This window comes from Nicotiana attenuata, unplaced genomic scaffold (genome assembly GCF_001879085.1).
Source record: "Nicotiana attenuata strain UT unplaced genomic scaffold, NIATTr2, whole genome shotgun sequence".
In the NCBI taxonomy this organism is placed as follows: Eukaryota; Viridiplantae; Streptophyta; class Magnoliopsida; order Solanales; family Solanaceae; genus Nicotiana; species Nicotiana attenuata.
In genome coordinates this window covers 16,875-38,947 of record NW_017672803.1, presented here as the reverse complement: position 1 = coordinate 38,947, position 22,073 = coordinate 16,875, and the positions used below count along the sequence as shown (strand labels likewise).

The 22,073-nt window shown below is 36.6% G+C and overlaps 4 protein-coding genes across 8 annotated transcripts; 1 reads left to right on the top strand and 3 right to left on the bottom strand.

Moving 5' to 3' along the window:
- Positions 1–1,313: 1,313 nt before the first annotated feature.
- On the bottom strand, positions 1,314–13,184 carry LOC109214566 (vesicle transport v-SNARE 12-like). Of its 5 annotated transcripts, none has more exons than XM_019378503.1 (6): positions 4,613–4,880; positions 4,304–4,437; positions 2,961–3,019; positions 2,696–2,878; positions 1,846–2,016; positions 1,314–1,653 (listed from the first exon to the last, which is right to left on the bottom strand). In XM_019378503.1, the coding sequence occupies exons 2-6, from the start codon at positions 4,398–4,400 to the stop codon at positions 1,498–1,500; spliced, it is 666 nt and encodes a 221-aa protein (XP_019234048.1). In that variant the 5' UTR covers positions 4,401–4,437; positions 4,613–4,880; the 3' UTR covers positions 1,314–1,497. The 5 variants fall into 5 exon arrangements, with proteins under 5 accessions (XP_019234048.1, XP_019234047.1, XP_019234046.1 ...); XM_019378502.1 differs by having other exon boundaries at positions 4,656–4,880; XM_019378501.1 differs by having other exon boundaries at positions 4,688–4,880.
- LOC109214565 (ARF guanine-nucleotide exchange factor GNOM) lies at positions 5,628–13,192 on the bottom strand. Its single transcript, XM_019378500.1, has 3 exons — positions 13,104–13,192; positions 10,448–11,301; positions 5,628–9,640 (listed from the first exon to the last, which is right to left on the bottom strand). Exons 2-3 carry the CDS (start codon positions 11,186–11,188, stop codon positions 6,029–6,031), a joined length of 4,353 nt encoding a protein of 1,450 aa, XP_019234045.1. The 5' UTR covers positions 11,189–11,301; positions 13,104–13,192; the 3' UTR covers positions 5,628–6,028.
- Positions 13,193–14,779: 1,587 nt separating this feature from the next.
- On the bottom strand, positions 14,780–21,064 carry LOC109214570 (26S proteasome non-ATPase regulatory subunit 11 homolog). The gene is made up of 2 exons (XM_019378508.1): positions 20,930–21,064; positions 14,780–16,370 (listed from the first exon to the last, which is right to left on the bottom strand). The coding sequence occupies exon 2, from the start codon at positions 16,342–16,344 to the stop codon at positions 15,019–15,021; it is 1,326 nt and encodes a 441-aa protein (XP_019234053.1). The 5' UTR covers positions 16,345–16,370; positions 20,930–21,064; the 3' UTR covers positions 14,780–15,018.
- On the top strand, positions 18,465–18,908 carry LOC109214563. The gene has a single exon (XM_019378498.1). The coding sequence runs from the start codon at positions 18,465–18,467 to the stop codon at positions 18,906–18,908; it is 444 nt and encodes a 147-aa protein (XP_019234043.1).
- Positions 21,065–22,073: the final 1,009 nt, after the last annotated feature.

The following is a 22,073-nucleotide window of genomic DNA, read 5'->3' as shown; positions in this document are numbered from 1 at the left end:
CTGTTCTCCACCCTATTAAAAGAAAATCAAAGAAATTCTTTTTCATATTTCGAAGAAGTGAAATATGAAAAGTCTAGTGATTTTCGAAACAAAAAATTTGAACTATTCCCCCTTATCCCCTCACGTCATAGAATTTTGAAGAAAAAAAATGGATGCAAGTACGCTTGGCCTTTTGGTGCCACCTTTACGGACCTCTTGGTTTAAACTTGAAAATTCAGAAACTGCCGCAAAGACACTTGTCCAAAATTGCTTTCAGAACACAAGTTGAGTAGCAAATCCAAAACTCTATACCAATTTTTCTGCTTTTCTCCAAATGTGAAAAATAATTTCTTTGATTTTCTCTCACATTTCACATTCTTTTTTCATATTTGGAGAAGTGAAATATAAAAATTGACTACCAAGACTTAAGCATTTCAAATTATAGGTGAATGTAGTTGGCACAATAAATGCGGATTCTTTTTCATATTTGGAGAAGTAAAATATGAATTATTGACTACCGAGACTTACCATTTCAAAGTATAATAGGTGAATTTGGTTGACACAGTATGTGGGGATTCAACTCTCAATATAATAGAAAAAAAGAAGTTAAATGCAAAGAAAATATGAAGAGATGCAAATACATTCTAAGCTTTTAGTGCCATTTTTATGGACCTCTTCGTTCAAACTAGAGAATTTCAAAAGTTGTGGCAAAAGAACTAAAAATTGCTTTCAGAATTTAAGTTCTCACAATTGGAACCATTTTAACATCCCAAGACTGCACCAATATTTTTGATTATTCAACACCCGCATTTGAGTTGGGACTTCAACAAACCTAGGCATCTTTCTCAAAATTTTAAAGTAATGGAAGCATAAGTTACGTAACCTAGAATCATTATCTGTAACCGATATTTTTTTGCTACTATAAGAAAGTGTTGTTATAGAAGACGACATATTATAAAAATCGGTTCTAAGTAAAATTCGATTTTAATAGTGAATAGTTGTTATAGAGAAGTCTGACTGTACACTCATTTAGAAACTCTCATACAGCTGAGCCGAGACATCTCATACTCTCGGAGTTCTTAACACTTTCTTATACAACGACATCCCAGTTAGAAATAAAATAGTGATCAATATGAGCATGTATAGGATATTTAGAAAGCACAAATACGTCACTTTTTTATTTGATAATCGCATAAACGTTAATTTCCCATTTCACTAGCTACTATGCATACCATTTACACAATTCTATTGATGTTGAATGCCACATTAATAACCGCCAAATGACATTGACAATCAACTACGAGAGCCAGCAGGCAACTGTACAAAATGCCAGGTAGAAAGAGGGATAACTGATAATCTGACAATCAAGTGTTTATTTTCCCTAAAGAGTATCAAACGGTTTAATAATTCAGGATATACATTAAAATGCAACTGAAAGTAAACCCGTAGAGCATAAAAGCCAGATTCAAGAAAACAAACTAGATTTACATCCAAGCTCCCAATGAATTACATGGGTAATCAATGGTGAAAAAGCTTGAAATACAGGATAATAATGATTGCCAGGATAAGGGCTCCAATTACAGAGCCCATAATCCACTTGTTTCGGCTAATCCTTCTAGACATAGAAGTCAAGACCTTCTTGCTCTTGTCAATGGCATCATCCACACCATGAAGCTGTAAAAAAACCAAGACAATTAAACGTAGCCACTCGGGTAGCTATACTAACCAGAACTGTTGAAGCTGCTCAAATAGAGGGTGAGGAAAAAAGTAAAGGGCTAACAGAACCAGAAAGAAAGTTTAAAACTTACTCCAAATAAAGTATAACTAAAAACACAAAATATATTACACTAAACAAAGGTCTCATACCCTATTATGTGAATTTAGCAGTGATTCACGCTGTTGTTGCAACTCCCCAAGGATTGAGACACCAAGGTCTTCAGTCTCCAGGGCAGCCCTACGGCTCTCCCTGATTCTGTCACTTGACTGATCTAGCCTCTCTGTTGTCATTGCTAAGCGTTCCCTTTGATTTGCAGAAGCCTGTGACAATTAGGTCTGTTAACGAGTGAAAAAAATCCACCCAAGAAATGCAAAGATAAATTCAACTAGCCACATACTTCGACTAACACAATATGTTATGTCTACCATCTATTTCTTGAAAATTGCACCAAACAAACATTAGCAGCCTTGTCTTTAGCCATGCTGCACATCAAATGATCAAATGCTTCAACTATGTTTGCATAAGAAAGATAAGGAATTGAACTGGTAAGCAGGTAATATACGCTGAACCTTTTCTACGCTTGGCAACATGGAATTTCATCGATTAGTGATGGGGCTTGACCAACAATGATCACTAACCATACGAAGTAAAACCAATAGATGGGGATGTCAATGTAAGTCAACCTAAGTAAATAGTTCCTCTTAGAAATTGATTTGACCGTCTCTGATATCAACAACCAAGCATGACCACTATATATAGAACCACATCTAGCTTCTCTACGAGAAAGTTGGATATAATGGATGCTAATATATCATTCAAGTCAAAGTCATATAACTTCGAGACTACTGCCACATAGTTGAACATCACCACACGTGTCTATGGCAAATGCTAATACATCATTCAAGTCAAATGATATGAGAGCATGTATGACATAGTGAAATCCACGAAAATAATAACAAGAAGAAAAAAAGGAGAAAAGGGATGTTTTACTGTACATACTGCATGTGGATCCATCATTCCAGACTCTAAATCATGGGCAGCTTGATTAGCACCAGTCAAGGCTAGTTTATTAACTTCTTTCTTCAGTTTATTCAAATCTGATTTGTATTCCCTTAGTTTAGCAAGTAGTGCTGCTTTTAAACTTGGCTGCAAACTTCTTGCCTCAAGATCCATTTTTCGTATCTAAGCGCAGACCAGCATTCATCATCAGTTCTAAAAAAGGAACTTTTTCCAGAGGAATAAAAGCTAAAATTCAAAGACTTACCAACACATCTGCATCATCCAATCCCACTTTAAGTTCGGATGTCTGTTGCTTTTTTGGCTCTGCTTATTGAAGTTGCAAAGTTATAATCATCATCCATCAGATAGTGGTAACAGAAAATATTTAACAACTTACGAAAGACTTAACACAAAAAAGGAAATTAGAAGCTTGTTTTGTTGTTTATTCAAGCAGTATAAACTAAATAAATTAGGGAAAATACATACCACCATACATAAAAATCAGAATTTGTATAAAGACAATCGATCAATCAAACAACGACATCTCAATCCCACACTAGTTGGGTAGCTATATGAATCATCATTTTTTATTCCACTTTGTACAAGCCCATTTTATTTCAATATTGGTGAATAATTTGTCTGTTAAGGCAAATAAGGGTTCTCCAAACCTAAAGATTCTAAAAATCTCACACTTATCTCTAAACTAACATACAAAGCTCAAACCAAACTTAAAAGGTTCTTGGCGAACATTGGAAGCGTAACAAATTTATATAGATAAAAATGCAGAATTTATATAAAGCAAATCAATCAAAGAACTCCCTCTTAGTTGGGGTCGGCTACATGGGCAGATCTAGTTAACAACTTATGGCCTTCATCCAAACCCAGTAGATTTTGAATCCAATAACTCAATGGGCTGTGGTAGAATTCTGAACTCAAACCCATAATGTTCAAATCCTGGATCTGCATCTGGTCGGCTATATGAATCATATTCCGATCTACATGAGCTAATTTCAATTATACTGGAAAATAATTTGTCTTTTAAAGCAAATTAGGAGTTCTCCAAAACTAAAGCTTCTCTAAATCTCACACTTATCCATTTTTCCTATAAGGAATATTGCAGCAGTAAAGTGAATCTCACACTTATCCCTACACTAACATAAAATTCTTTCACCAGTCTTAAATGAGTGATGTAGAGCACACAAACTAAGTCTTAGTCCTAACTAGTTGATATCACCTATTAGCTAAGTCAGCATAAATCCCGAGAATTGATAATTCCGCATTGATCCCCAAAGTTCATACTTCCTCCATTCCAATATATGTGAACCTTTTCGCTTTTCAAGATTCAAACTGTGTGAGCTTTGGTCAACGTTTTGAAATGCATTTCTTCATCATATTGACATGAGAGGAATTGCAACTTAGTACTTTTCTTTTAATTTTGAATATATAAATTTTTAACTTTTCCTTCTCAAAAAATAAATTTAACTTTAAGATATCGAGTTAATCTAATCCAATTTAGCTTCAAAAATTAGTCAAACCCACTCTCGAAAGCGAAAAAGGTTCACATAAACTAAAACTTGGAATAAGAAAAAATTCAAGTGAATCAGTTACCTCCATCAGGCAAAAGAGCAGCAGAACTGCATTTGTGAGACAAATTGACAGAGAGTTCACAGTACTGCCTCTCATATCCCTCAAAAACTTCACTCATCTTCCTTAAAAATCTCCGCTCAAATCACAAATTCAACCTGTAAACAAAAACAAATCAAATCAAAGAATTGAATCAAGTTCAAAATTTAACTCAAACTTCATAATTTAGTACTAGCTACAACATTTCCAATTCACAAACCCTAGATTCTCGAAAAACCCAAACAAAATGAAACAAAAACACAATCGATCCACAATAAATAAGCAAGTACATACATGTATATGTATAGGCTAAATATACACAGTTATGAAAGCGTACTACGTAAGTAATGATCGCAGACAGAAATGTACGTTGAGTCACTGACGAGTTAAAACTGAGTTGACTCGGATCAGAGCTCGGTTAGGGAAAAATGAATTTTCATAGAAATGGTTGTTACACTCCGAAGACTTGCGTGTACTCAGAGAGAGAGAGAGAGAGAGCGAGAGAGAGAGAGAGAGATAAGTTTTTCTTTTTTCCTGAAAAGTCCCCCAGCTTTGGATTGTAATTCGACTTGTCATCCATTATATTTTTTGTTGTCATAAGGAAAAATTAAAATAATTTTTAAAAGTCAGTTTCACAGATATCAATATTAAAGTATTAAAATTTAAATAAATTTAAACCCGTGTAAAATAATGTTATTAGTTGAATAATAGTGTATGTTTTGAGAAAAAATGCACATGTCGTGTCACTTGTCCTCAACAATTTCTTGATTTAAAAAAAAAAAGTTGTAAAAACTAAATTAAAATGTTGCCAACGAGATCATGGATTGGTAAATTTGGACTCGTAAAGAAGTCAAGTATTGCAGGATGAAAAAACTAATTAATACATAAACTACCTAAATTTTGGTAATTTCCTAGGTTCTAGCTAGCAATGAGAAAAATTGAATATGTAGAATTCTCGTAAGCTTTTGCTCCAGATGCCAATGCCTTCTAGCAATAAGTCGATCAGACGCAAGTTAGGAGTTAGGACCTTTTGACTCCCAACATTGTAATAAACACAGCAAATATAGCAACATTTTCAATCTTCTTCAAATTATGCAGAGAAAAGTAGTTGCTTTGGAAACCAGAACCAGACCACAATATGATGCTAAAATACTACGTAAAACAACAGAAAATAAAGGGACGAGAAGGATTAGCTCAGCATTAAGTAATCTCCATCTCCAAAAGGTCGAAGGTTCGAGTAGCACTGACCAAAAGTGGAAAACGACTACTACATATCCATATTAATTACAGCAAAGCCTGAAAGAGCAAAGATACAAACACCACTTTGCCATTCATCACCAGAGAGAGGTTCTTAACAAACTTAGTACTGAAACTGTTTAGCAAAAACACTCTCCATGACCAACATTACACAAATGGTAACGTGTCAAACAGTGGACATTTCAAATTTTCATGTGACGAAGCTGCACAAGTCTAATACAACGACAGGGTAAAAACTAGGTTAGAACTCTACATTCTGTACAATATGCTCAATCTAATACAATATCTGGGAAAGATCATGTTAAATTCCTCAGGGAGAAAGTGAGCAGATATTCATTTCTATGTATTCTATATCAGGGCAAAAATATGCAAATCCTTTGCCTCACATAGTGCAAATTTGGACACAAATGTAACTCTCATCTAACAGACTCAAAGATAAGCTTCAGTAGTTTCTCAACTCGGACCAGTTTCATCATATGCACTTCTACCTACGTCTGTCTGGTCAGAGTCTGTGTGTCCCGACTCATTATCGGGGAACACCTCAGATTGCAGAGAAGGAACGATATTATTCACGTGCAACCATGTCAGTTCCCACAAGCTATCTCCACCGAGAGCACCCCTCTGAACAAGTACCCCCTTAGATTTCATTACAACCAAGGTGTTCTTAAGAAGTTCAGGGACTAGCTCCTGAAGCTTTTCACTTTTCTTACCTCTGAGCTTCACCTTCATGAATTTCTCCATCCGGTTGAGGACTCCAAGCCAAAGTTTACAGAAGGTGGTCAATTGAGATAGCTCGTGAAGCAACTGTAAAAACACCTTAGTTAAAAGCTTCAAGGCAAGAACAAGTGTCTCTTCCATGTTTCGATAATCTTTTTGTGATGTGAGCTCAATCAAGTCATCCAGCATTGTGAAAATGACAATATCAAAGCACTGCAACCAGAGACCATGTGGAAGGTAAATTTCATCTACTCCTGTCAAACACATTTGTAGGGATGAAAGAGCATGATTCCTAACTTCTCTCTGATCCAGACAAACTTTCCTTAGACCCTGTACAAGCCTCAGCCACATTTCCCCTATATCCTGAGACAGCTTCAAAGCTTCTGCCTCCGCCATCGCTTCCCTGGCATCTTTGGACCAGCGTGCTAAACAAGCAACAGAACCTGCCATAAGATCCACCGCACAAGCAGGTCTATCAGCTAGTCCAGTACGGGATTCTGCAAAATTTCTTGCTGCATCAATGCAAAGAACATAATTAGCTGGAGACAAATGGGCTCCCTCGGACATGATGAAACATAGGGCATCAAATCCTAGTTCCGAAGCTTCTGTATGTCGAGCTGTAAAAGAAAGTAATTGAGTAATATTTCGCCATCCCATTTGAGATCGGATATGTGGAGCATTTGCTTTAACCAGCCGACTCACTTCCTGCGTAATTTGTTCGCAGTATGCATCAGCTACCCGGGCATCAAGCTTGAGAACAAGATGTAGTGACTTTAGAAGTTCATCTGCGAAGTTCTCTTTATAAGGAAGAAGCCTCTGGCAGATGCGCAGTAGTCCAAAAACAGCTTTCTCAATTAGAGCACAAGGCATTATTGTTGAGTGTACAATATTAGCACTATGTTCATAAACTCCCTGCCAAAGAAGTTCTATTCTATCTCTATTGTTCAAGGTGATTGCAATCAGCAATTCCAAGCAGAACACTGCGGTATCTTCATCCTCGGGGGAACTACTACCCTTCTGAGGTCTCCCAGCAGCCCATATGAGGGCCCTTGCCAACTGCAACAAAGAATCAGCTAGGAGAAACTTACTTCCTGTGAAGATGGTATCAATATGGCATTTCTGAATTGTCTGCAGTGTGCGCTGATGAGCCGCAAGTTGTTGCTCAGTAGGTTGAGACCTCGGCTCTTCTGTATCTAGAGATAGGAGTTGACTAAACCGGCCCATAAGTCCTGAAGATCTTCTGGGAGTACCAAGGGATTGCATATGAGCAGCAGACAATGAATTTGTGAGGGGTTTCCCATGTCCTGGATCAGAAAAAGCCTCTGAATCATCAGCCGCATCACTGGCCACACGAGCAGGAAGAAGGCCAAGCTTGTGCAGTCTTAAGATGCAATCCAAGATATTTCTCCAGCCAGTACGGATAAAATCACCATATTCGTTTGCTATATTGAAAACTGTAACAGTTGCCATCCTTGCTTTTGCATCATCGCCAAAGGCTAAAACAGGTTCCTCCACCATTGAGGGATTCAAGAGAGTTGTGAACTTACATAGAGATACTACTAGATCATCCAAAACATCTTCAAGATGATGGCAAGCTGAAATCTTTGCAACAGCCAAGAAACCATTTATACAGGTTTGGTAGACATCCTCATGTTCAGCATGATCAAACACCACAGAGATAGCAGCAATAGTAGGGCCCGACATTATCGCAAACATATCATGGTCAAGGTAGGCTTTAGAATCACACATGATGTATGGAGATGTTTTTTTAGATTTGTGCATCAAATCAATCCAACGGCTTGGGTTCATTTCAGCAAAACCAGCACCTTGCTCTGGTGTTGTCCGGATCTCATTGTTGCAGATTGAATGGTACAATTCAGATAGAAATTCACGAGGAAGATCATTACCTCCATTAATGTGCCGATTATTACGGATGAAATCTTCCTCTGTCATCTTCTTCTTTACCTGAACATTGTGCTGGTCAGTGTTGAGCATTATTATAGAATACGATAACAACAGAGCAGCATCTTTATTAGCTAGAATCTGCGGAGATTGCTCGTAGTATCTCTCTGAAAATGCCTCAAGCACCCTTGCTATCTTTTGAGATTCCCCAGGCAATCGGAAAGTTTCCAAAAAAAGCCTCAATGCGGTATCTAGGTTCATGTCTTGGAAATCAAATGTTCCAGCAAACTCATGAAGCACCTGGACACAAAATTCATCATGATTTCCAAGAAAATCCCCAACAAGATTCTTATCTAGCCCAGCTGTGAACCTAAAAAAGCAAGCCACACTCTGTGGATCAAGTTTTTCCGGCAATAGATGTGTTCCTTGAAGAAACTCCAGCCCTTTCTTTGGGTCCCTATTAAAGTGATCAGCTCCAATCATTAACCTTCTCTTGATGTACTTCCGGCGACGTACAAATGGTACCCAATGATCAGGATCACTATAGTTCTCACACTTAACCATCCAGAATGGAGTATACTCCTCTAGATTTATTGGAGTGTATTCCGAATCATAGGATCCATTGCCTATCCTCTCAGCCATTCCCTGGATTACAGCAATCAGACCATCCAAAGCAAGAATGTGCATGGCAGACAATGGAGAGTTCACCGGAAATGCACTCTTAGATAATAAATTCGCAAGGTCTTCAAAAATGTTACTGCAGGTGATATCGCAATCTAAATTTGCATACATTTCTACCATGAAGGATTTTTGTCTGCAAAAGTCAACAAGAGCCTCCATTGCTACTTCCTGCTGCTGGTATGAAGCCCCATAACGACTTTGTGCAAGTCTCAAGACCACACAGGAAAAGAAAGCCTCAAGCTGTAGCTTCAGTTCAGTACGCAAGTGCTGATACAGATTTAGAACAATACTGCAGACCATTGAAAGAATCAATGGACTCAATGACAAACCAAACTGCATTAGATTACGGAATAATTCATCCTGGACTAAACTCAACAATCTGGGGTGACTGCAAATAGCAGGGCCTCCCAGTTCAATGGCTGAGTTAATCAAACCAAGGGCAAATAGTGGAACATCTTCATCAAATGCCATAGTATTTGCTCTAGGACCCATCCCTACATGTTCGACAACATTCAACAAAGAGCACAAGAAGTGAAATATCTCGACCATGCATGGGACACCATATGGCTCTGTCATCAAATGTAGGTCATAAGGAATGTTATCCTTCCCGTTATCACTCATGACCATCCCTTCATCTGTGCTAAGCAGACCTGTGGAAACAGAAGAAGTGAAGCCTCCAGAAGGTGGTAAGCTATCATATTCGGAGGTACCAGTACCATTTCCCGACTTGCTACTGAAGCTGTACTCGTTATCATTTGCAGCAACCTACGTAAAAAGAAATTAACATATAATGCTCCAAACACATTTGGGTAGAAGAATAAGAAGAAAAAGCAAAAGATTAATTCACAGGAAATACTCGATCAAATCTGGACTGCTGAGCAAAACAGAGATAACACATAATGCACTGTATTCATGCCTATTTAAACCAGTTGAACATATTTAAACAGCACCTCATTGAGTCAAGATCCTAATTTTAGCGCTAACATATTTATGGTACCTGCATAGCAACCCTGCTAACTTCAATTATCCTACTGCACAACCCACCCCTGGGCGGAAAAAAAAGAGATGCATGTGCGGACAAAATGAAAAGGCAAAGTAAGCTCGAAGGATGAACTTAGTCAATAGAAAAGAAAAGCTCCCATTTTCTCTGCTGATCCGATGATGCCCATGAGGCAAGATTGGTCAATGAGAAGATTCTTTTTTTAGTTTGGGCCAGCTTGCATGCACTTTGACTTATCCAATGGGTAACTTACTACATTCCACAAGCACATGTACTGGATAAACCTATCCGCTAAGGCTGGACCAGAGCACTGAGTGTTTTAGCTAAAATCCAAACCTGGGATCTCCGGACTGTTACTCCTATTCCTTAACTACTCAATCTCCCCCTCGGAAATGGTTCATGGGAAAAATGTTAACACTACTAGATTATAATATGTTTCGCATTTTTTATTGATTTTGAGGTCCAAGGACAGAAGATTGTGGAAACTTTGTTAGGTGACTTCAATAGCTGGGAAAAATAATGTTAGAGACTCCAGCAAAGGATAGCTTTCAGAGATTAAAAAGAATGTGCACCTGTCCCTCGCTTTTGGTAGAACTGCGCCGTCTAACTATGGAATGTTGCATGTTGTCAACTTCTGCAAGGTGCGCAAAAATACATCTCACGAGTTCATGCATGGTGTGACGTGCTATCCGCTGTAAGAGCTCACTTTTTGTTCCAGCTTGATGAACTACTCTGAAGCATGTGTTGACGATGGTGCAAACATGCTGATTACTCAACACAACTGATGCTTTACTTCTCATGCACGCCAAAAGAACTTTAAGTATCTTCATCAATACAACTTCTTCTGATGCAGGATCTGTCACCTCAAATCTGCAACTAGTCACAGCATCCACAACAGAGTGCATTGCATCTTCAATATTGACAGTATTAATATCAAAAATATTGAGGGTCAAAATCTTGAAAACAGAAGACAATGCAACACTAGTGATTGGTGCCCCAGTTTCATCAGACCGAATAACATCCAGAAATGGCTGGAGATATAAGGCTGGACTGATGGCTTGCCCTGAATGCTGCCATGAAAATATCTGCTTACGCAATGTCTTAAGAGACTGGATTAGAGAGTGTTCTAGCTGATCATCTCCTGAAGCATAACGACCACCCCACCTCACGTTTCTTCTCATGACTGCTAAAACAGCACTTACTTCAGAATTAATCATACAAGCTATAGCAGTTTTGTTGGAAGAAGTCGTCTCACAATCTTCTGGTTCTTCTTCAATTGCTTTGATACTAGATTGTAGCCTTAAGCGCCCCATTTCGGAAAAATAATAAACTGGATTGTGTTCTGGCTCTGTAGTTGTGAACGTTCTTCGCGAGGGTTGTTCTAGAAGGCAGTCAAATCATACCCCTCGTGGTCTGTAAAGCACAACTGTATAATTGAATGTTGTTATATTACATCTTTGTTAACTTCTCTGAAAGAGTACTGAGGTACCAAATGCATTCTGAATAATTTTGCAACATAAATGCCATGTAATTTTCAGAGTTCCCAAAGGTAGAGGCATAGAAAAAGGCCAAGGTTTGCTTTTATACTATCTTTAATTGCAGGAGATAAAACAATAGTAAACGGTGAAGAAATCTGATCCCCTTCAATCTTAAAGTTATTTGATTAAAAGATTGAAACATAGCAACATGATACACCACAGCATAATTTATGGATATCATTGTAACTACATCTTAGTCCCATATTTGTTTTACTTCCACCACCACACCACATTTTCCCTCACTCTGCTTGCATTCTATCCTTGTCCCAAATATTATGCAGCAAAAGAGCACTGGTACTACCCAATTTACATCTTGCTACTCTCAATTATGGCACCAAACAACAGGGAGCTTGGATTAGTAAAAGGAATTGTCCCTCTGGAAGGGGAGAAGATGAAGATATACCATCTTATGGTGCTGCCAGATTCCAGATGTAAAGCTGAAATATGCTAATATAATGTGATTAATTAATAAGAGAGTCATCAAGACTCAGAGATACAATGCCTAATCTGGTCGTTGCCCATTTGACTTTCCGAAAGACTGCTTTTGCAAAAAGGATAATTAATTTGAGGCCCATGCATAGAAACAGAAAACTTTCTGCCCTCTATATCCAGGATGTAAGCATAACATTATATTGTAAGTCCATTTACCTATTTTGCTGGCTGCTATCACAAGTAGGAATTTTCTACAGTGAGGCAACAAGATTCCTAAACGACCTACTCACCTACATTACAAGGACTGGATCGTGAATTTGATTCTGGGTATGAATCTGGCATTGGTATATCCACTTATCAGTAGGTAATTAGTACATTTTGAACAATCTATTCAAAGTAACACGCCCATGTCATTCCCATTTGACACTGGTACATCTAGGCAAATGGTAATTCCATGTTACACATCTACTCATTATGCAGTGTATTTCTTCATCACCCTAATTAGATATCACATTGTTTGCCAAAAATAAAAAAATAACACAAATAAACATTTGAATTACTTCCACACCTTCCCTTGGTCAGAAAAACTCACAAAGAGAAAAGAAAAACGAAAAAAGGGTACTACAGTCCCACAAATGTTCCATGAACTACCACAACTAACTAGAACAAGTAAGACTCCTGAAAACCAATTGACATTCTTTTGGGATAAAGATAAAGAAGAAGACATCCACAACGCGAAAGAATAACAATTCATTCAGCAAGGTGATCAGGATTTGAACTTTGTAGGTTTGAATTCGAAATGCTACACAGCACATTTGATTTACTAGGTTAAAAATCTATTGTTTATACTTATCCAACGAATTTTAGAACACATACACATGGTCTGAGCCAAAGTTATGGGGTCAGATTATGTACACTAAAAACCCTCAATTTTCAACTCTTAACTAGATGGAAATAATATCTTAAACTTAACATCAACAACTAAAATGTTGGAGATCCAAACCACTAATTGTAACACCAAAACATATCAAATTATCCAAAATTGATTACTATAAACAACTCAACAACTTGTCAACAAGTCTAAGCATTTTATTCTTTTCTGTGAAAGAAATTGATATAAACTAAAACAAAAACTATATTCACAATGTTCTATCGATAATTGATCATCAAAAGGAATATTTTAGTAAAAATATGAACAATTGAATAATAGAAAGTAAAGATGAGCGAAACTAAGTAAGATCAAGTGAAAATGCTTTACCACAGTTTGGATCTATAGCTGAAGATGACTAGAGAGACCCCCGAGAGAGTGACGAAGAAAATCCGGAAAAAAAGAGAAGACTAGTGAGAGAAAATGGAGTTTTTCTGCGAAGAGAAAATCTCGTATTCCTTCATAATTTTGACTTCACATTCTAAGCTCTATAATTAAACGGTAAAATGTATTTATATCATGTTAAGTATTTAAACTTAAATATAAAATAAAATAAAAAAATTCTTGAGTTAATATATATGCACGGATATTATGAAAAAAAAATCGTACTATCAATTATTTTGACCAATTATAAAAGATTGCTTTCCATGTTTTTAAGATTGCCAATCTCCTAATTTTTGTATAATTATCTACAATTATGTTTTAAGTGATGTCTAATGCCTCATGCACTTATTTCCCGCTATGCACGGGCTTGGGGAAAAGGCCGGTCACAAGGGTTTATTGTACACATCCTTATCTTGCATTTCTGTAAGAGACTGTTTCCACGGCTTTAATCCGTAATCTCTTGGTAACATGGGAATAATTTTACCAGTTACGCGAAGGCACCCTTTGGTGATGTAAAACAGCAAATTTTTTTTGCACAATAGATACATAAGACTTATACTCTTTTTTCTAAGGCAGAACCATAAGATGTTTATTCATAGGCAATAAGTCTATACACGTGAGAATCATCATTTGCACCTTTTGATAAGGGCAAAATTAGAATTTTAATTCTAAAGTATTTTAACTTTGTGTTAAATATTTTTTACAGACTATCAAATTTTGTAAAATCCTTTTACTTAATCGATTATGGTGAAGTCATCAATAAATTCGACATATCATACACTAGAATTTGAGAAGAACATTTATGAGGTCAACGACAAGCTTACGACATAATAAAATATATTGATAATATAAAAATAAAACTATATTGCCAATATATATAAGTTAAACCAATTTTTAATCTAACAAGTAAACTTCTCTATTTGTTTACTTAATAGTGTTTGGCTGAAAAATTCATGAAAAGAAGAATGAAAATGGATCAAACTTGACAATCCAATCTCATAGAGTAATAGAGGATACAAAATATCAATGATTGACAACAAGAAGATGGCCACTAGATGCCCCCAAAATATAAATTATATTAATAGTTTGAAACGAAAAAAAAACTATCTACTTATGGAGTTTTTTTTTTTTTTTTTTCCTTTTCTTGTTTTAACGGCTAGATTTGTTATAGATATGGAAAATTTTCACAAACTGTCAAACTCCTTATCATTTTTTCACAAATGAACAAAACTCTCGATTGTTGTGAATATGTATGAATGAAGATAAAGGAATGGGCACAAAAGGGGTTACCAAAGAAAAGGAAAGGAGCTTCAAATGATTCTGAAGCAAGGGGACAAAAGCAAGAAAAAGAAAGAACAACTTATTACAATCAGATTAAAATAGCAGAGAAAAAGAGAGAAAGAACTAAAAAAGAAAAAGAGATTAAATAGCCCTCTGTTTAAATGTATAGGTATCATTCGGTGAATTTGCAATGGAAGGAATAAAATTAGTATGATTAACAACAACAACAAACCCAGTAGTTTCCCCAGGTGGGGTCTGGAGAGGGTAAGATGTACGCAGCCTCACCCCTATCCCTGAAAAGGCAGAGAGGCCGTTTCCGATAGATAAAAAACAAAGAAACAATCATCATAAGAAATAAAGCTTGCAATTAAATGGTCCAAACATCTCATGGCACTGATACAGTCGTAAAACATCTAAAGGAATAAAGTTGAGTTAGCTCCTGTCCAGCCATGTAAGGTTTAAACTAAGTTCAGAATGTATTGGGAAAGGAAGCATAAAACACTAGAAATGGAGCAGCTGCTGAAAATAGATACTGCCTGCAGCTCAAGAAATACAAGTCTTAAGATGAAGGATCTGAAACTCAAGCCATTATCTTTGAAGATCTCATAAAGAGACTGTCAACAACCTTCCCCATATTTGAAACGGTATCCAATGAAGCCGGGTAAATTGCATCTTGCTTAGGGTCCTCAAAAATTACAAGGCATCCAGCACCCTGGTCCAGAGTCCCAGCGAACTTCTTATCCAATATCATTTGAGATAACTTCTTCTCGACATGGTCAGCTGGCAATTCAATCAACTCAGCAATATGAGCAATCTCAACCCTTGAGAAAGGCTCAATCAACTTGCAAAGATTCTGCTCCATTAAAGTGTCGTAGAGCGAAGAGAGGTGCCTATGGACGATAGGATCTTCATCAAGCTGAGCCTTAAAGTTCTGAAGAGCAATCTCAAAGAGCTGCAAAGATCGCTTGGAGTGAGCATCGGCAACAGCTTTCATAGCATCAAGTTCTGGCCCCTGATAATTCAGTCCACGTGAAGATATTATTCCTGCAACATCATCAGCCTGGTTGACCATGACTTTGCATAGCAACATATACTTGAGGCTGTATATGGCCTTGGCTACGTACTTGGCCTTGGCCTTCGGATCTTTTTTTGATGAAGCGTCCTTGGAATCGTTGGTAGCAAGGGCATTAAAAGCCTCAAATGCCTCATAGAAATAGCTGTAAGCAGTTTTATAATCTTTCTCTTCTGCATGAAGTATCCCACTCTGCAAATCAATGTCACCTTGCTGATCTGGAGGGACATAAATAGCATTGGCTGCTGTTCTAGCAGCTGTAAGTGCAGCCTTGGCTTTGGGAAGATTTCTCAAAGAATAGTGGAGCTTGCTCTCCGTCAAGTCAATCTCCAGAAGAAGCAGCTTGTCATCCAATCTTCTCACCTCCTTGATCAGTCCTGAAAGGAGTGTCAAAGCTTCAGAATACTCTTTGTTTTCCATCAGAAGAGCTGCAAGTTTTGACTCAATCCGCTGACGAAGGAAAGTTCGTTTCTCCGCATGGGTCCACTGCACTATCTCTTTGCAAAAAGTAATTTGAAGGTCAGATGTACCCGGTATTTTAGCCATTGCGTCAACAATTCCTTTATTAACAATTTTGGCTGTTTTCGCCTTGGGTATTAAAGAGAAGAAGGGACGCAACTGGCTGAGAAGGTTTTTGAGATCCTCAGCCCTATTCTCCTGACTTAGGAGGTCACACAGATTGAAAATTGCCTGCTCTTTGATCCTTAGGGCCTCGGAAGATGATGAAGGATTCTCAAGGATGTGGTAGAGAATGGAGATAGCCTCAGATGGCGTTTTAGCCTCAGAAGCCTGTGCTAGTGAATCTGCGGTTGCAGGTAAATACGAAGACGACATGGTTACAGCTAGCAGAATTTTAAGTCCTGCATTTTTAGTCAACAAGGAAATTAGATATATACAAGCACAGAGGCAGCATGTGGAACACTTTGTCAAGTTGTCTTTACATAGACTCAATTTCGCACTTAGTAGCTAAAGATGTAAGAGTAGTTAAAATGAAGAAACTGCATTAAGCTATGCCAGCTAATTGACATAGAAAGCACAATTCTCCAATATGTAAACAACTGCAAAAGAGTACTATGTCAAAACTACAAATATCAACCCTGTGAGAATATCAAAATAAAATACTCCTTAGAAGATGAACTTTACAAGTGATTGATGAAATTATCAGGCACAATTACAAGCAATTTAACCTCACTTTCAAATGATCCTCCTCTATTTTCACTTGAAGGATCAGACAAGAAGGTGTATCACAACTAATCTTTTGAATACCGACAACAACAACAACAACAACAACATACCCAGTAAAATCCCACTAGTGGGGTCCGGGGAGAGTAGAGTGTACGCAGACCTTACCCCTACCCCGATGTGGGATTATTTTTAGTCCCAAAATGGCTCTTCAGTCAATTTTTCAATTGAGAACCCTAAATTATCATGCCGTAAGCACGTTCTCCTCGGCGAGTTTTAGTTCAAAACTGATTTGGCTATATATGTCTTACTCTTACATAATATGAGGCAGCTCATATTCCTATTTTGCGAAAACAACAGACAAGAACACCCACCCGCACGCCCATCCAAGCAAGTAGGCAAAACCACCTGAACAATTGCGAATGAGCTAAGTCTTCACCTGCTGCTAAAGTCTTAGACAAACTCACAAACAAATTGTTACGTTTTCTACCTTTGTTCTTTTTGGGAGTAGGTGAGGAGTAAGGTCAAGGAAGCAAATGAACCAAAATTTTACACTGACAACAATTCAGGAAGTTTGATATTGAATCAAAAGATTCACTTATGCTTCAAAATAAGGGACTTTTGAACCGGTGAGGCCCCTTGATTCTTTTACTGATCAGTTGGTGAAGGCCCCCTGATTCATAGAGACATACTCTCAGTATGACTTAGAGTAACTACAACAACAACTGCGCCTCCGTGCCAAACAATTTGCGCTCAGCTATATGAATCCTCACTTACTGTTAAATTCATCTCAAGCATATTTTACAAAATAAAAACAAAAATGAAAAGTACTAAAGGTTCTCTATATTTCCTACTGGCATAAGAATCTCTAACAGGACTAAAAGACTCCTAGAAAGCATAGGACCTAAAGTAAACGTACTAATTTAGCTAAAAACGAAAGCAACTCATTTCTATGTCCCTAAGGCCATCTCCAACCTTACCCCCAATCCCCATAATGGGGGCAATTTTTGGGGTAATTTAGCTCCAACCCTCCCCCATTTTTTTCCCCAAAATGGGGGATGAATAGTGTTCCCTCAAATATGGGGGTACACTATTCATCTCCCCCGTTACTATTCATCACCTTTTTATTATTATTTTATTATTTAATCTTTTAATTTATCTCTTTATATATACCTAATTATGTTTATGTAATGTCTTTATAATATTACTTTTACATCTTAACTTTGGTGTATAATTTTGATAAATTAATTTTCGTGCATTTATTATTTTTATGTAAAAATTGTTAGCTAATTTTATTATAAGTTATAATTGTACAAAAAATATATAATTATCTCAAAAAATGAATGGTGCAAATATAAAATATTAGATGTTGCTAAAATTGAAAGGTGCGAATATAAAATATTAGATGTTGCTAAAATTGAGAAGTGAAGATTGAAAACACATTAAATGAAAATACATTAAATTAAAATACATAAAAATTGAAACTACGGTAAATAGCATAATAACTTAGTAGGGAGTTATGTCGTTTCCAGGTACACCAAAATCATTATAGTATTGACTAAATGGGGCTGAGCATTGTTGTGGTTGTGACTGTGGATATTCTTGACTTCTTTTATACATTATTCGTTGTTGTTCTTGTCGCATAAATTCACGACGAGTCGGATCGACAATAGAATCCACATCCATCATTAAAATTTTATTTTCTTCTTACATTTCTTTTACTCTTACTTTTTCCTCCCGCCCATTATGTTATTCAAGGACAAGAATATAATATGGGTTATTATTTAGCTGACAGTATATATCCAAAATGGTCAACCCTTGTGCAAACTATTCGTGAGCCACGTTCGGCAAAGAAGAAATATTTTGCGATGAAACAAGAATCATGCCGAAAAGATGTTGAACGTGCATTCGGAGTTTTGCAACAACGTTTTGCAATTGTTGCAGGACTCTCGCATTTTTGGCAGAAAGAAGTGCTACATGATATAATAACTACATGTATTATACTGCACAACATGATAATCGAGAATGAGCGTGATCTTAATGCACCAATTCAAGATGATTTGGAAGGTCCAACTCCAACAGTAGAAATGGCAGTAGATGAAAATCAACGATTTCAAGAATTTTTAGCTCGACCTAGAAGAATTAAGGACAAAGATGCTCATTTTGCACTTCGTAATGCATTAATAGATCATTTATGGGAGAATACTATAGGTTGAAGTTGAATATTTATGTAGTATTTTCGAATGAATTTTATCGTTATGTAATATGTAATTAATTAATCTTGTATCGCAATGATTTCACTTTTATTTGAATTATTAGTTAATCTATAATAATTGCTTACAAAATATATTATTTAAAATTTTATGGAATTGTTTTAATGGAAATTACAAATTAATAAAAATAAAAGATGGAATTTGTTTAATGGAAATTAAAAAATAAAATTGAAATGAAAGATAATAATATAATATAGAAGAGAGAGAAGAATATAAAAAAGTTTGGGGAAAAAATGGGGAATGGTTGGAGTAAGTTGTCCCCAAAATGGGGAAATCCCCATTTTGGAAACCAAAAATGGGGTAAAGGTTGGAGATGCCCTAAGCAAAAGAATAAAGAAGGAGACACTTAAACTTGGAAAGAGTAAGCAGCATTCCAAATGGACCCTTGTCCTCAATTTCCGTCCAAGTACTTACACCTTCGCAATTTAGTTGTCCTAAGAACCGGTATTAATAAGAAAGTTAGCTAATCTAATGGAGAAATTGAAATTTTAGAGAGACAATCCATTGAGCTGGGATGAAAACAGTACAAATATTTTTGTGAAACAAAATCCCAACAAAGCAATGGATACGGATGTAAAACCAGCATGAAACTTTAAAAGCTCCGACACCAACACATTTAGAAAGCAATATAACAACACCATCCTCAGCTCAGCGTTCTTGAAAACTCAGAATGGTGAGTCACCATTGGTGACAAGTGACTACCATGGTCTATTACAGCCAATTTCCACCAAATGCATTGAAATATTAAAGCAATATGTGAGAAGTAAAGCTGAATAAAATAAGAGCAAAACAGAGACCAAGATTCATGAGATCAACACAAGACCCCCATTTATTCATATAAAATTTCACATGTAAAGATCCTTTTCAAATGGCACCGATTAGATTTCCTTTTCAGATGGTATCACGCAATCCCTAGAGTTATAACTAAAACTCTAGAAGACGCCTCCATTTCTTCACCAATACTCAACACACACACTGATGGACAGAAGGAGAAAGATTATAGGCATAATACATAAACATCCATCTGAACTTGCCAGGAATAAGATTGAGCAACACCCCCCCCCCCCCCAAACCCCAAATGAGATAATAACTCCAGTTTATCCGCTCAGACTAGTCTCATTCGCTCAAGAAGGAAAGGTAATTTGCTCTAGGTGGTTGCCATGGTTATGGATTTATTATACGTGGCATCTGTGTGATTAATGGTGAGGGCATGTATGACTCTTCCGCATATAAGGTTGTGGCCTAGTGGTCAATAATGTTGGAGGAGAACCATATGGCCTCAGGCTCAAGTCCCTTACACTAGGTGATTTCCTCTCATCTACCTAAGAATTGGTAGGCGGAGTTAGTACATGTGCTGGTGGGACGTAGCAGGTGCCTGGTGTAATAGTCGAGGTACGGGCAAGTTGGTGTGCTCAGACACCACCGTCATCCGAAAAAACAACAATAACGCCTCAATCCTAAACTGTTGGAGTTGGCCTTATGAATCCTCAATATCCATTCCATTCACACTCGATAAAATTACTCTACTAATTAAAACAACTTCGGAAACAGCATCTCTGCCCTATCGGGGCAGGGGTAATTAAAACAACAATAACTCCTCACCCCTAAACCAGTTGGAGTCCGCCTTATGAATCCTCAATATCTTTCATTCACGCTCAGTAAAATTACTCCAACACTAACGGGTTTTTCTCTCTACATTCTCTAAGGACATACAGATCTCTAAACAAACTAAAAAAGACTACGGCAATTACTGGACCTTATGACTGATCTTAATTCCAATATTGCAAAACACATATGTAGTATGAACAGACACAATTCACAAAGGCATTGTAAAACCAACATCAAAGTTCGTATTTTTTTTAACTTGCTGGCGAAAAGGGGTTAGGGTTTTTTTCACTTCATAAAGAGGATGAAGTAAAACGAGGGAGAGAGCATAATAAAAAGACCAATAAAAAAATACTTACACAGAGATTTTGCTGAAGGAAAAGATCGCCGAGAGTTCGCCGGCGAAGGAGATGGGGAAATGGAGCTGGGAATCGTAGTTGGCGTGCACAGTAATTAAACCTTTGATAGAGCTGTGTGAATTAATAAGGGCAGATTTTTGTCTGTATTCTTTTTTTTTTTTCTTTTTCCTAAATCATTTTAAATTCTCTTTCTTTTACTTGTATGTAACTCTTTTTCTCTTTCTTTCCGAATTGGACTTGGGAGGTACGGTGAACAATTGGGGATCGTTTGGCACCAGGTATTAGAAAAAATAATGCAAGAATTAGTTTTGTGCACTAATTTTTTATTTGATATTTTCTTAATTTATATATAATTAATACTTATATTATGTATCCCATTTGGTATTATGCTATATAATTAATACATAACAAACCATAATATTAACAATGCAAAAGTTTTTAACACTTGCATAAATATAATTAAAACATAATTACCCTCAAATCTCTCAAAACCTATTTCAAATACTATCTATAACAGGTAACATTAATGAAATATAGTGAAGATGTATTCTTCTTCAATACATAACTCATAAGAAAATGTTAAATCATAACGGATAAAGATAACATTAATTAAAATTATCTTATAGTAGTACTATTATTTAGAAAATCATTTTTTTTATTGACTTCTATGTAAGAGTCCTAATCCATACCAGCAGACCATTCGCTTTTCTTGTGCAAATAATCAGTATTTTGTAGGGTAATAAAACAGTTGCAATAAAATTGTGTACAAAGTTAAGAATGTGGTGGGTAATTTTATAAATACTCTTTTTTTTTAGAAATTATGTAGTCCTTTTAATACACTAAATCAAATAATGGATAAGAAATAATCTTGGCATAACTAATGCCAGCATTACTAATTCCATCATTACTAATGGGCAAAATACATACTTTACCCATCGTCTTTGTCCCCAAATCCCTCTTACACACCTCTTAAATACGGGAATAATATTATACACCAAAACTTTTAAAGGCGTGTCAATTACACACCACTTCGATGTTTAACCACATCTGCTTAAAGATTTCTCTTACATGCGCCAATCAGCATCTAACACATGTCAAATCGAGGGGGAAAAAAGAAAAACTGAAAAAAACCTGTGCCCCTCCC

What these genes read in the sequence shown, in the direction of transcription:
- LOC109214566 (XM_019378505.1), bottom strand. Translation starts at nt 4,400, where the DNA reads ATGAGTGAAGTTTTTGAGGGATATGAGAGGCAGTACTGTGAACTCTCT. An exon ending in TGGATGATGCAGATGTGTTG is followed by an intron (nt 2,879 to 2,960) that starts GTAAGTCTTTGA and finishes GTCTGCGCTTAG; the next exon opens with ATACGAAAAATGGATCTTGA. An exon ending in TGCTAAATTCACATAATAGG is followed by an intron (nt 1,654 to 1,845) that starts GTATGAGACCTT and finishes GTTTTTTTACAG; the next exon opens with CTTCATGGTGTGGATGATGC.
- LOC109214565 (XM_019378500.1), bottom strand. Translation starts at nt 11,188, where the DNA reads ATGGGGCGCTTAAGGCTACAATCTAGTATCAAAGCAATTGAAGAAGAA. An exon ending in CTACCAAAAGCGAGGGACAG is followed by an intron (nt 9,641 to 10,447) that starts GTGCACATTCTT and finishes CTTTTTACGTAG; the next exon opens with GTTGCTGCAAATGATAACGA.
- LOC109214570 (XM_019378508.1), bottom strand. Translation starts at nt 16,344, where the DNA reads ATGTCGTCTTCGTATTTACCTGCAACCGCAGATTCACTAGCACAGGCT.
- LOC109214563 (XM_019378498.1), top strand. Translation starts at nt 18,465, where the DNA reads ATGGGTTATTATTTAGCTGACAGTATATATCCAAAATGGTCAACCCTT.